The sequence below is a fragment of the Phlebotomus papatasi genome, chromosome 2 (assembly GCF_024763615.1).
Source record: "Phlebotomus papatasi isolate M1 chromosome 2, Ppap_2.1, whole genome shotgun sequence".
Taxonomy (NCBI): Eukaryota; Metazoa; Arthropoda; class Insecta; order Diptera; family Psychodidae; genus Phlebotomus; species Phlebotomus papatasi.
Window position 1 is genome coordinate 5,250,550 of NC_077223.1, and position 15,368 is coordinate 5,265,917.

A 15,368-nucleotide genomic window follows, 5' to 3' on the forward strand; every position below is an offset into this window, starting at 1 on the left:
TAATGACTTACTCACTTAGGTGGCTACAAAGTCATTTTAAAGGACCGGGCCAATCGCACTAACCTTCTCCAGCTCCAGCGACTCTCCGTCAGTTCGCTTTACAAACGTAGCATAGATCGATATCGAAAAGTCTGTCCCATCGGAGATTCCTTGCGAGTTTTCGGAACAATCTTGCTCTTACGGGGAAGGGTTGTTAGCCCCTCGTTTAACCCTCTCTAGAAGGACCAGATCCCTTGGGGTTGGTAACCCAATTTTCTATCACTCGCCTGACTGTACCAGGTCCTACCTGGCATATCACCCGCTAGGTGGTAAGCATAGTAATTCAGGAACCGGACTTAAAAAAATCAAACATATTGACAAAAAAAATAGAAAGTAATATTTTATTTTTATAAGTTATAGGGTAAGGGCTCGTAATTTTGCCCAGTCTGCTTATAAGCATTGATGTTCCAAGTTTGAAGTGCGATATTTTCAATACTATTTGATTTTTTTGTTACTCTCTTTTCAGAAGGATTGTTTAGAAACTTGGCAAGCTATTTATCGTCTTATTTTTACTAAAATTAGTTTTAATACGTTTAAAATGAATTGATATGTAGAGGTGAATTTGACTCTTATTTTGGACAACTTGGTTATTAATTTGGACAACTTGGATGTAAATTTGGACAGCTAAAATAAAAACATGGACAAAATTATGAGCTTTTCCCCTATCCCTTGACTTCAATACACTTGGGTTAATGACCCTCCAAATTTTTTTTTATTTAATAGCGGGAGTGTATTCATTAATCTTCCACTTTCACAAAATTCCGCATTTTTTTTTTATTTCAAAATTTAGTAACTTTTGAAGAATTATTTCCTGAGTGATTTCGCCAAAATATGGTCTAATGGAATGATCCTGAAAGCCCTTAATCTTCTGGATTGGGACCAAGCAACAATATGTAACTCTATAATGATTTACAATGATCTATAATGAGTATTACTTCCCACTGCAATGTCCCACACTGTACGGAGACACTCGTGCACTTTCAACAACTGAACACAAGAAAGTCCCTCAGCAGAGGATCCCACTTTCCCTATCGAAATTTGATGAAACACAAACATATAAAAACGGAACAATTCCCGAATTTCGCATCTCTCTGACTGAGTGAGTGACAATTCTGGACGAATTATGCACTCAGAAAAACGTGTGTTAAATTCAGTTCCGTGAATTCGAAATTTGGCCAGGGAAGCCATAACGAACTCGCGAAAACCACGAGAACTCCAGGAACTCATACGTTTGTTTAAAAATCTGGGGTGTCCTTGAGTGTTAGAATTAAAGAAAAGCGTATGGGTATGATGAGGCGCTGAAGGGTTATCACTTTGAATCGCGGACAAATCATTTTTTAATATGTTCTTTATGGATTTGACCCTTGCCCCTTCTTTATGAACCCAAGGTATTGGACAATTTATTAAAATACAGTATTATAATGGATCAAAACGGTCAAAATAACTAAAAACATATTGTTAAACATGAATTGTTCGAAGCTTGAGTCGTCCGAAGGTAGCGTCCTGTTCCCTAATTATGTACAGGATATTGGGGAAGGCTTCCAGACGTCGCACACACTCTGGCTTCGAATACTTCATTTTTTGCTATATTTATTTAATGAATCTAACCTATGGAAATAAATTTTAATAGCTAGTCTTAAGTCATTTACATTTCCTGAAAAAATTAAGTAATATTTACTAAAGGAATACGGGAAAAATATGAAGTGTTCGAAACCAGAGTATGTGCTAAGCCTTAAAGGGTTTAAATTTACACACTTTTGGGGTTAATACAAGCTTCAATTGACCAATACTCAATTTTATACCCCAAATTCCACATTTATTTCTCTGAGTGTATATAAGCACACTCCAGGGAAATCCTTCATGGTGTTTTTGTCGTGATCAATTGAGAGCAATTTATTATGAAATGAGGGTGAATTATATGTTTCACCATGGTACAATTCACTGCACAAATTCAACAGTGTACAGAAGAAGAATCCGCATTAGCAGGAGGAATAAGAACGTGCTTCGGCAATCTTTTGGCTTAGCCAAAGTGCACCCTGGGAGAAAATGCCCCAAAACCAAATGGAAAACCCCCTCAAAGTATAGAGTATAGAGAAAATTTTCAATTTAACTGACTCAGAAATACTCATCTCACCGCCATGGTAAGATTTATGTGACGAGGCAGATATCATAAATCAAACATTTTGTGTGAGATTCTGCAGCAACATGAAAGATCAACTTGGCATCTCACCAAACGAGAAATCTTTTCCATCTTTTTACCATTTTATTGATGTTCCCCTCCTTTTGATTCATGGACGAAAAGAAGTCTCCATGATACAAAAATTTGAATATTATTCATTTTGTCCGATGCTGATGAATAAATATTAATTTTCTTCTCTCTTGCCATGTAATACATATTAAATATTTGTGCAATTGCAACATTGAAGCTCCCACAGAAACCACAAATCAGTGAGATATCGTATGCAAAAAGAGACGCGATCATTGACTCACCGAATGATTGAGATAACACATCATGAAATATTTCCACTGTTCTGTGATATATTTCAACAACACCACAGATTATTATTCTATGAAGAATATCTAAAATAATTGTTAGCATTTTATGCGGAAAATTTCAACAATTTAACAAATCTCAACGGAGGGGAAGCCCTTCAGGTGTCAACACATCATATTTTTCCCATATTCCATTAATGAATCTGACCAATTTTCCTCGGGAAATTTATGAATTAACTTTAAGTTACTAAAATTATTGCTATGGATAGGTCAGATTAATTACAGATACAGATACATGATGTAGTCGAAACCAGAGTATGTGCGAAGCCTGAAAGCATTCCCCTATTAAACCTTCTTAAGAGACATAGGGGAAAGCGCGGTACCTTCGGACGACTTAAGCTTCGAAAAATCTTTTTTTTTTCAAGATGTTTTAAATGAAATAAATAGCTACACTGAGAAAAAAAGGGGTGCAATTAACTTTTTTCCTCCAAACTTTAACACTTTTTAGGTATAAAAATATATCAACATTTTTTAATGTTAATTTTACACCTTTTTAAGGGTAAAATTAACATGAAAAAGTATAACTTTTACCCCTAATACACCTAAAAAGCATAATATTTACACCGATTTCGGATCAATAATGCAGGGTAAAATAAACATTTCCGGAATGTTATTTTAACTTAAATAAAGTAAATAAAGTAGCGTGCTTGCCCTATTCAAGTTTCTAGGTCTTAATATTTTAAAATCAAAAATAATAATTCAAATTTTAAAGTTTACTTTTGAGGGCAATTTTATTTAACCAAAATAAAAATAATAAAAGTACAAAACGAATTTGTTTTTATCCCAGAAAATAGTCCAGTCCTATCAATCCTATAGCACTCTCTGATTCAATAAAACAAGGGTGTGCAAGAACCATTGAAACTGAATAAACGTAGGAAAAAATTTTGTTCAGAAAGCGTTTTGACCATTGACGTACAAGTTTCATTTGACGTTTGCTCGGCTTCAAACGGTTCTTCAACACCTCTGCAATAAAGTTTTGAATTATTATAAGTTAGTCTTGAATGCTTTCATCTAATCAATCAAAGAATAGAATAAAGCAAAATATTTTATAAAACTAAATGCTAAAATGGCATATCTACGTTCACTATCTACGCCATCTACGCCAATACAAATTTTAAAAATCACTCGGAATCCTGCAAAAAGAAATTCTGATCCAAAAAGATGCTTTCCTCAAAGTATTTGCAATAATATACTTTGAAAGTTTCCTCAATTCGGTCTATTCAAAGGGTTCAACAATTAAGCAAATACTTCTGGAGAGAAAACTACGAAGGGAAGTTGGGCACCTTTATAATGGAGCACTTTGGAAACGAGGTTTTTTTCTCCGAGTGTGAAGTGGAACTGAACCTTAACATAATAAATTTAGCTAAACGAACCGAAACATCATCATCATCATCATCATCATTTTCAACCGATTATCCCTATTGGGGTCGCGGACTTAGGACATCTAGTTTAGTTCCTTACAAACGGCTACGTTCTTCACTCGATCTCAACGAGTGATTCCCTTAACCGCCCGGAGGTACCTCTTCTCGGCAGCTTGTACTCGCGATCTTAAACTTTCGGTCATTGTCCAAATCTCTAGACAATAGATCAGAATAGGAATGAGCTCAGCTTTGAAAACCGATAATTTAGCCGAACGACTAAGCTTGACCTTCCTTACCACACTTCTCCAAAAACTCCGGGAGCATAGAAGAATCATTCACATTGCGGAGAATGCGCTTCTGGGTGATCTATGATCAGTAGTATGAACCCTGGAGGATGCCGTTGAGAAAGAAGAAAGGAAAATCCAGAGAAGTCAGTAGACAAAGCGACAGTGAAAGATCAACACGGAGAGTACCAAAAATTTCCAAAAATCAAATAAAATAGTTTAAAATTAATAAAACAGTGAGAATCCCCGAGAAAGAGTTAGAGTGAACATGACGATGCATAAAGTTAGTCAGACATTAGACGTTTTTCAAATACTTAAAAGTTTCTAAATTGGGTAAGTCTTGAGTGAGAGGATGAAAAATTGTTAAAAATTATTCTCAAACAAATAAATATTTTCTCAGCCCACTGAAGAAGACCCATACCAAAGGTTGAAAGCTTTGGAGAAAAACCAGATTCTTTTAATTTGAAAGAGGAATACCCTTCTGACGAACACCGGAAGAATTGAGAGCATATGATCAGTAGATTCTTCTAACACAGGATATACAACAACATGATCGAATTGTAACAAAGTACTCCCTTATTACTGCAGACGCTTAACCGATTCGCGATGATTGTGAAGCTATATTACATTATGATAATACTAAGTTGCATGCATTTAATTCAAAGGTGCCCCACTTCCCACGAATAAAGAAAATAGGACACTCCATCAAGAGAGACTGCTATCCAGACTAGTTCTATAGCACGTGAGCCATGGATGCCAGGTGCTCTCATTGCACATTCTCCTAGACTGCAAGATGCCCTCGTCCCCAGTTCAAGAGATCAGGAAGGACTCTAACAGTAAATATAGGGGGAAGTGGGGTACCTTTGAATTGGGGCACCTTTAAAATTTGGCTTTTTTCTATTTTTAAATGGTATTCAGCCTTATATACTAATGTAGCTTCACAATTGGTTTGTGGAGCTAAATTATACCATCATGGTAAGGTCAAGTTTAATTCAAAAACTTGAGGTCAAGTAAAAGAAAAATTAGAAGAAAACTGATTCCATTATCGGTACAAAATGGATTCATCACCGATGAAGGCCGATTTTAACCAAATTTGGTTAAAAATATAAGAACAATATCCATTTTAAAGGTGCCTTACTTCCCCTTGTAAGAATTTTTCCTGTCCCTCGATGAAGATTATGCTTTGGGCACCAACTTTTCTCATTAATACCCTTTTCCAATAAATTAAAGTAATTAAAAAAAACTGATTAGTTTTTAAATTACCCAAAAAATTTTTGATTAATCTTTAGTACCTCTACCACCTATTATTCTCAGTGTGTATTAGATAAAGTCTCATTGAAAATTGCATTGTGCTAATTTTTATTTACTTATTATGGTATTTAACTGATATAAAAATAATCTAATGGAAGCAAATTCATTGACCTTATACAAAATCGATACAGAGTTGCATTTTTTCATATTTTTCTCAATTGTGGTCCCGCAAGTGATAAGGAATTTCCTGGACTGGAAAATCAAGTCATGTATAAAAAGCACTCTAACAGCCCATGTGCAATCAGTATCGTGAGCGATCTGAGTTTAGAACATTTACCAAGATGGGAGATCAAGAGGAGATCAAAAAGAAGGCGCTCTGCAATTTGGTCTATAGACCAAATGAGTCGGCGGCTCTTGCGCCCAAGAACCGTGTAAGCTACGAGATTCCACCTGAAGCTATGAGCGAAGACCATAAGTACATGGGTAAGGATATCCAGACGCGCTTCAGTGAGATGGATAGCAACATGGACCAAGTGCATGTTAAGACGATTGAGTGGCCGGATCTTAAGTTTACTGCAGCTGTTGGACACGACGATGCATTCAATATCTTCCATGAACCACACAAGAATGCTGCTGCAAAACTCATTGAGCTTTTTTACAATGTTAAAGACGTAGATGATCTTCTGGCCTGTGCTGTCTACGTGAGAGAGAGGGTCAATCCTTATCTCTTCGTCTACTGTTTCTCTGTGGCTTTGGCTCATCGGCACGATACAAAGGATATTGTGCTTCCTGATGCTCTTCTCGCTTTTCCCTCGAAATTTCTCCCCAAATCCACTTTGTCTGAGGCCAAGGAGCTTTGCTATGTGGTACCTAGTGAACTCAGGAAACCTATTGTCATCCCACGCAACTGGACAGCTACTGACTTGGACCCTGAACATCTAATGGCCTTCTTCAGAGAAGATCCATGTATCAACCTCCATCATTGGCATTGGCACGTTGTTTTTCCCATGGCGGGTCCCAGAGAGGTAGGTTAATGCCGCATAATGAAGGCCTCACTTTCCCCTTGTTAGGGGAAGGTGGGGCAGTTCAGGCAGCTGATCTTTTAAGACTAATTTGCCAAACGTTTATGAATTACACTGAAGCTAATCACCATAATCATCATCATCATTATCATCATTTTCAACCGTTAATCCCTATTGGGGTCGCGGGCCTATGACATCCAATTTAGCAGCCCACGCTTGACGATCCTCCGCCACTTCAGGAAGATGTTCAGGTTCGATCCCAAAGCGCTCCAAGGCAAGATTCTGAATTTGATTCAACCACCTTGTCCTAGGTCTGCCTCGGGGTCCACGCCTCCTCACATTAGCTTGCATAGCTTTTCTAGGGAATCTTTTTCTTAAAAGATTCTAACTTCTTCTAATTTCTTAACTTCTAATAGGTTGTCTTCGGGCTGTGCTGGGGGAATTATCACCGATGATCCCTCTACTCATTTTTTGGAAGACCTATAGGCAAAAGAGAATTTGTCTTCCTCGCCAGATCTTTAATACATTAAATACTAATTAACCCCTTAATTTTAAGGTAATCTTTAAAGACGTCTACACAGTACACACTAGGAGAAATTTCATTAAAAAATGCCTTTTTAAAGAAAATTTCCCGTATCATTGTAGGTAGAAACGTCAGAATTAAAAAAAAAAAACGCCATTTTTGACGAAAATTGTTTCTAGTGTGTAAACACCATAAGAGTCAAAACCTATCCCTCTTGAAGTATACACCTAGCTCGCCTAGCTTTAAAGCCTTAGTAAATCGTGTTTATTATTTTTATTTCGATTCAAGATCATCAATAAGGATCGTCGTGGGGAACTCTTCTTCTACATGCACAATCAAATGCTAAATCGCTACAATGCCAATAGACTCTGTGTTGGATTGCATCGCGTTGAACCCTATGAAAACTTCTTGGAGGACAAAGCTCCGGCCTATTATCCAAAACTGGATAATCACAATTCATCCAGAATGATTATTGGGAGGCAGAAAGATTGCCAGTGGAGAACGCTTAATGGGGTCACTAGCCCTCCTGTAACAGTCCAAGATATGATAACCTATTGTGAAAGGATTAAAGCTTGCATCCATTTGGGATACGCTATTCGTCCGGATGGAGAAAAACACGAATTAACAATTGAAAAGGGTTGTGATGATTTGGGTAACATGATAGAAGCATCTTGGCTGTCGGTAAATCCGCAGTTTTACGGTAGTTGTCACAATATGGGACACGTTTTCTTCGGAAACATTCATGATCCTAAAGGCGTTATGTATTTGGAGCAACCAGGAGTTATGTCAGACACAACCACTGCTATGCGCGATCCCGTTTTCTACAGATGGCACAAAATGGTTGATGACTTGTTCCAAGATTACAAGTACACCCTACCCCCCTACAGTGCTGATGAACTTGCATGCCCTGGAATTAAGATAGATAAAGTCAACCTAATCGTCAACCAAAAGTACACAGATGAACTATGCACATTCTGGCAGTGGGACGACGTTAATCTGGGTATAGGATTGGACTTGAATGGCGATGGCAGCAATCCGGTCTACATTCGCTTCTGCCATATCAATCACGAAGACTTCATATACAAGATCAACGTCACAAACTCCACGGATCAACCTATCAAGTGCACTGTCAGGATTTTTATGTTTCCAACTAGAAATGAAAACCTAACAAACTTTACAGTGGACATGTACCGAAGGAACGCTATTGAAATGGACAGGACTACGGCGACCTGTAAGGCTTGACTTAAAATAACTTTAAATGTTGAATTCGGTTTTGAAAACATGTTTTTGTGTTTCAGTCAATCCTGGTGAGACGAAGTTCTTCCGAAGCTCTAAGGACTCCAACGTGACCATACCTTTCGAAAGGTCTTTGTCAACCGCTTGGACTCATGATCAGGAAACGCTTCGTTCAATGGAGGCATCGATTTGTGCATGTGGCCTTCCTCATCATCATCTTCTTCCAATCGGAACTGCAGAAGGCTATCCTTGCAACCTCTTTGTCATGTTGACACCTTACGAATTGGATAAGACCAATGAAGATATCAATGTAGCTTGCAATGACAATTCTGTCTACTGTGGTGTTCGCGATCGAAAATATCCGGATAAGAGAGCCATGGGTTTCCCCTTCGATCGTACCCTTCAATTCCAAAGTATTGAAGATTTTGCTGACCGCGACAACATGGCCCTAATGGACTTCAAGATTAGGCACAAGGATGTAGCAGTGAAAGGACCTCACTGCGGACCAGATGATCTTGATTACTAAACCTTACTGACCGGATTCCTTAAATTGACCCTTGGCCAACGACACCGGACCTCTCCCCAACTATACAATAACCCCTATCAATATCCATTATCCCAGCATTGAAAAAATACTGTTAAATCAGCTACGCTTACGAATAATACTTGCTTGAAATACTATACAATGATTATAAACCAAATAAATAATATTGAAAAATGGATTGATACGATCCCCAAAAAATCCCAATGACTTGTTATTCCAATTCCCAAGAGGGCAACAAGGAAAAGTTATGACCACGATATTTTGTGTCCGAAGAGAGAAACTTGATCACCATCTGATTCCAATCGAAAAAGAGTATCAACATCTTATGGTGAAACTGCTGTTTGTGGCCTGAAGGAGGAGGAAGATTGAAAAAAAACGAGGTGAATAATTAGATGAATAAAACTAATCAATTGATCGTTTGACTTGGTTGTAAAGATTCCAATTTTCAGTTGTATTATTGTTCGACCGCACAAGATGTGTTGTTTCTCTCATGTTGTCTTTTCTTCTTCACCTGAGCCCCTTAATTTAATATTGTGGTGTCTCATGGAGAATTTAGAGACACAAAACTGGTCCTTCACACTTGGTGGTGGATTTTTCTGTCTTCGAGGGCATTTTTCTGGACCAAAACTCAAATGCCCAGAAACTTCTATATATATGTGCTCATAAATTTAGCGCGGGATATCAATGGATTTTTGTAAATTCATTTGACGATTATCGGCATCGAAAATATAGGTTTATTATTTGATGTTCCTAAATATTTTACGACTGTCTTAATTAATTGTTAACTGAAATTAGGATTAAACAGTCTGAACGATATTAAAATGGATATGGCCAATAAAAATCTAATTAACATCAAAAGTTCAAGTCCTTAGCGTGGCTGAAAAATTTCACCTTTTTCTCACAAAATTCATGCACAACTCTTAAACTTTTAATGGAATCAGGGGGTGAATAAGTATGGATAGCGGGACGAACGTGAGTGGAAGATCGTGCCGATCAATCTCCATGATCGCAGTGATTGCGCTATATCTCCAAGATCGCGCTAATCGCGTGATCAGTCTCCAAGATCTTGCTGATCACATGACCGGTCTCCAAGGCTCCGCTGATGGCACGATTAGTGTCTAAGATTCGGTCTCCAAGATCTCGTTGATCGCATGATCAGTCTCCAAGATCGCGCTGTTCTCACGATCAGTCTTCAGGATCGCACTAATCGAGCCTATCAGTCTCCAAGTTCGCACTGATCACATGACCGGCCTCCAAGGCATCACTAATCGCACGATTAGTGTCTACGATTGCGCTGATCGCGCCTATCAGTCTCCAAGATTGCGCTGATCAACGATTGGTCTCCAAGATCGCGCCTATCAGCCTTCAAGATAGCACTGATCGCCCCTTTCAGTCTCCAAGACCGCCCTGATCGCATTATCGGTCTCCAAAATCGCACTAATCGTGTCTATCAGTTTCCAAAATCGCGCTGATAGATGATCCGTCTCCAAGATCTCGTTAATCGCATGATTAGTCTCTATAAGATCGCGTTGTTCGCACGTTCAGTCTCTAATATCGCGCTAATCGAGCCTGTCTCCAAGGTCACGTTAATTGCACGATCGGTCTCCAAGATCTCATAGATCGCACAATCGGTCTCCAAAATCTCGCTGATCGCACGATCGGTCTCCAAGATCGCTCTGATCGTTCCTATCAGTCTCCAAGAATACGCCGATCGCGCCTATCAGTCTCCAAGATCTTACTGATCGCACGATTAGTCTCCAAGATCTCGCTGATCGCATGATCAGTCTCCAAGATCGCACGATCAGTCTCCAAAATCGTGCTGATCGCGTCCATCAGTCTCCAAAATCTCGCTGATTGCACGGTCACTCTGCGAACACTTCAATTGAACTCATTCATCTCATTCAAGTGATTCTTCTCTCATTTTCGTATAAAAGCAAAATTAATTTCGTATTTTACAAGATATTCCAAACACTATTGGGATTAATCAAGAAGAAAGGCGATTTTACAAAATTCCACTGATGGTTCTTCACTCGATCCACTATTTAAATCATTTAAGAAACAAAAAGGGCGATAAGAATCTCCACTGAATTTTTAGCCCGGTGAATCTGATCTGTTTACCCTTCCTCGGTTTCCTCTACATATGGCCTTTGTGGAAGAAAATTGTCTCAAATCCATTGGAATTCCCTCGTGTGTTCGGAATTATTTATCACACTGAATGATTAAGAATTTTGAGAACAGGTAAATTATTGTTGATCGCCGAAATATTATATTTCTCCCACTAATTTATTTCATCTCTAGAGGAATTTCTCGTTCTGTGATCGCGATGCTACAATTTTTCTGACCATCTATGTTAATTAGCTGCTAAAGATATACACACAGACCAGATAATTGGATTTGATAATTCACAGTCAGGGAGACACTCTTCAGCATGGTGCTTCTGGGTGAGACTGTTTTTCTCTTTGTCAGCTGGTTCTCTTGGATAATTATTGGACAATTTATGGGACTCAGTTGATCATCAATGTGACTGTTTATATTCTGTCTTCGATTCAAATTAAATTAAACCAAACTGGGTGGCTTTGATGAGTTGCAAGTCCATCAGATTGAAGATTTCATAAGGACTTATCTACAAAAAAAGATCTTGAAAAGTATACTACTGGTTCTCTCATAATCCCAAGGTAATCTCTTTATACTGTCATTTAAAGTTCAAACCATTTAATATTAATTCTTTATTAATAAATTGTATACAGTAAAGAGAGGAAAAAAATCTATAAGAAACTATAATAAATAATTTCATAAATTTTAGTATTTTAATACAATGTAATGTAACCTTCACGGAGAGCTTAATCTCTTCACCCGATATATAACCTTTGCCGAAAACCGCAAGTCGATATCTCTTTTAGTTTAGGAGCTATTAAGCTCCAAAGAGGGGCACGCCGGCCGGTCGGGAACGTAACTTAGCCCCCCATATATTCGTGATCAGGAAGTGCTGAAACACATTTTTGGCAAAGTTTGGGGCCGATCGGACGACATGAAATTTTGTTAGGATTATAGTAGGTGAGATTATTAAGAATCTCACCTAATACAGTCAAACTGTCCGAAATTTGGCACAATTTTCTAATTTGTTGAAAATACTCCTCCACTAAATCACATTAACTACACGAAGAAAGCAACTAATTCTGAAAAGTACAGATTTTCCTCCAAAAAATGCTTTAGTTAAGTACTTAGGGTAAGTGTGCCAAATTTCGGCATAGTTGCATGTAAGTGCCAAAGTCTCAAATTTTAAATGTAATATTTTTAATACAAATTGATTTTTTTATTCCTTCTTCTTAAGGAGTGTTGCTTGGAACCTAGTTCCCGGCGAGTGGCCTTCAAAGTTGAAGCCAATTTCTTACTTTCACATACAAATACGTATGGGATTTTTTCTGTACTCATAATCGTTATGCTAAATATTTAAAAAGTGAGAAGTTTTTCCGTATTATAAGATACCTTTCCGTATGAAGGGATAAATATACTAAATTTTTGTTGAAATAAATTTTTTCCTTGGAGCACTGTGAGCAGAGTCCGAGATCAATTTAGGAATTGGCTTCAAATAGCTCCATAAAAAAAGGCCAACTTGCCAGGCGCTTGCTTGGAACCTTGTAGACAGTTTATCATCTTTATTTACTCTAAAATTATTCTTCATACATTTTAAAATGAATAATAATGTAGACATAGCTTTGGTGCCCTATTTCGGCCACCTTCATTCTCATAGTTCCTTGCCCTTCGGGAATTCTTCCAATATCTTTTTCACGTCATCTCGTTTGTCGAAGCTACATTTTTTGTTATTCTTTTGCATTGTATAATCTCTAGAGTGTGTAAAAACTAAAAATTCATTGAAATTCAAGGAACAAAAAAGGTGGCCGGAATTGCAAGCTGGCCGGAATTTGGCACACTTACCCTATTTAGGTCTTATTTTATGCATTTAGACAAAGATCTAATTTAAGAGCTTGGGAAATGCCTTTTAGGTGTTCGACTTTCAGTGTATCCGACTTTCTGAACTGTCCGACTTTTATAGCATAATGTAGGCTTCAGACCTAAGGCTTATGCCCTAGGCACACTTACGACTTAAGCCGAGAGACGACTTAGTGGAAAATTATGTAAATGAAGTCTAACCATTATTTCGAATATAATTATGCTAATCCGCTTCTCGGCTAATCCTCAGGTCTGTCAAGGCCCTTAGCCATATGGTTTAACTTTTCTAATTTATTAATAGTCACGAATTTTTGGAAAATTAAAATTTAAAAAAATAATGTTGTGAGCACATGATATATTAAATTCTGAAAAAAAAGAAATCTATAAAACTGGTTGCAATTTTGAGACCTTCTGGAACTAGGCTAAAGCTCAGGTCTGAGGCCGGTACAAATTACCCAAAGTGATCCTTCTTTTGTCCTTAAACTTTTTAAATAAATTGGAACTTGAACAAAATTTGTAAATCATATTAAGTCTTAATGTATGGAATATTGCATAACGTTGTCAGAAACTGTTATCGGGTGTGTTTGCATTCGTGGGAGGTGCTTGAGATGATCATTTGGCGAGGAAAAACTATGGCCGTGAGCACAACTGGGGGAGCTGCGAAAAGTGTCCAAGATGATCATAGAGCCAATGATTGGACAATCACGAGATCACAGTATACGATCACACTGATCACTCGAGGGGATAATTAGTGATTTTGAGAGATTGTCGAACAGCCTCTTGCTCCACGCACTCTCTAATTGCCACCGTTGGCCAGGTAAAAGCACTCTCTGGGTAAACACAAATTACCGGCTCCTCCATCTGATGCTGCCATCGTCTATTTTGCCAATCGCTGATCACATTGTGCAATTGCTTGACCAAAACGGGGGAAAACACCAAATGGTATACAAAAAAAAATCCTAGCGATGGTGTCTCTGGAAATGTTGCTCAAATGGTTTAATTGATTGTTGCGAAGAGCATGGTAGGTGTTGTTTCGTGTATTTAGTGAATTTGAAATAACCGCCAGGTATTTGAATTTGGTTGGAAAAATGCGCGCGAAAATGAGCCGTGAAAACGGATGCTTGAACCGCAGTGGAACATTGCAGTTGCTGGTAAAGAAAATGCAAGAGTGGCGATGGTGTTAAGCTCATAATTCACCAGTTGAGATAGAAATCTGGAACCGAAGCATCTTCTTGTACACACTCTCCTCGCATTTTAGTGCTTCTTTTCCCAAGCTTATGCTGTCTCACTGGGGGAGACACATGGCGCGATGGCAACATTGGTGTTAATACAGTGTTGAGTCTCCCAGAAGATAACACGAATCTTTGAGCATAAGTTTCGACGGCCAGGGAGAGAGAGAAAAAAAAGCTTCACGCTACAAGAGGCTAAAAGAACACACAATTAATGGTTGATGCTGTTACGTCTCTTTGTGCCACACGTCGTTTTGCTTGTGTTACCTTAATGAAAAGCAAATAAATGCTGCGTCTGATCTCATTCCATCGCCATTCAATTGCTCTCTAACCCATTCCCTCCCCTGGGTAACCCATCGATCGACCAAAAAACGAACTCCTAGACTTGATCACTCTGAATCGTGTTGAGGAGCAATATCTGGGCAAAAAGGAGTCCGATGGAAAAGCTTCTTAAGCAATTTCTCATCTTACGATCCTTCGCCCCTCAGAATGCACAAACCCAGCATGGTCAGCATAAAAAATTAAGGGGGGGGAAGCGACGTCAAGATGATGGTGTGCGATTGAACCGATTCTCACCATGGGGAGTACATCATTAATAATTTTGTCAAAATCATCAATATATAAATCACGTCTATAAACAAATTGTTCGCACTCCATGTTCTTTTTCATCAGCATCTCCTCAAAAACCCTGGCCATCACCTCGTGTGATCTATGAGAGGGCAAAAAAAGTGCTTCATCCAAAAATATTTGAAGCATGTGCTTGGAACGCCTTTTTCAACATCAAACCACGATCGCGAGCCTTCAATCTGTCCATGATCGGACAATTGTGAGATTCTTTGGTGCTGTACTCACCATGGGATCGAGTGTGACTGTGAGATTACTGATTTTTGATCATCTTCAATCTGCATGGTGTGAGATATTGAAAGCGAAAGATCACAAGATCAATCTTCCACTGCAATCTTCAGGGGTGAATTTAATCCCATTATGCAAAGTTAAGCCCGTACTATTCATTTTATATCTTTTGACTATAAATTTATTTTATTAGAGGTACTTAGGAAATAGTGGGAAATAGTCTTTAAAAAATGTTCATCAATGTTTTTGTCTGGTGGTGGTACCACTTGCTATTACAGTTCTAAAATATCGTAGAATATCGTTGACACATATCGCGTACTAGGACATATTAATGTCCCAGAGTCGACCTAAGGGGGTCTCTCGAAGGTTCCATGCCGCTACCTCTGACCGTTTGGGCTCTATTCGTAGCAACGACCGGACAAGTAAAACGGTCAGATTGAAGAAATTTTCTGAATTATAATACAGAATTATACTTTATACATAAACTTTACCTCCAAATAATTCGTCAGTTGGATCAGAACTT

The 15,368-nt window shown here is 38.2% G+C and overlaps 1 protein-coding gene across 1 annotated transcript; it reads left to right on the forward strand.

Annotated features, from left to right (window-relative positions):
* The first annotated feature begins 5,793 nt into the window (after window positions 1–5,793).
* Window positions 5,794–9,232, forward strand: LOC129802226 (phenoloxidase 1-like). The gene is made up of 3 exons (XM_055847893.1): window positions 5,794–6,513; window positions 7,322–8,264; window positions 8,332–9,232. Exons 1-3 carry the CDS (start codon window positions 5,830–5,832, stop codon window positions 8,793–8,795), a joined length of 2,091 nt encoding a protein of 696 aa, XP_055703868.1. The 5' UTR covers window positions 5,794–5,829; the 3' UTR covers window positions 8,796–9,232.
* The last annotated feature ends 6,136 nt before the right edge of the window (window positions 9,233–15,368 follow it).

What these genes read in the sequence shown, in the direction of transcription:
- LOC129802226 (XM_055847893.1), top strand. Translation starts at nt 5,830, where the DNA reads ATGGGAGATCAAGAGGAGATCAAAAAGAAGGCGCTCTGCAATTTGGTC. An exon ending in CCATGGCGGGTCCCAGAGAG is followed by an intron (nt 6,514 to 7,321) that starts GTAGGTTAATGC and finishes TTTCGATTCAAG; the next exon opens with ATCATCAATAAGGATCGTCG. An exon ending in GGACAGGACTACGGCGACCT is followed by an intron (nt 8,265 to 8,331) that starts GTAAGGCTTGAC and finishes TTTGTGTTTCAG; the next exon opens with TCAATCCTGGTGAGACGAAG.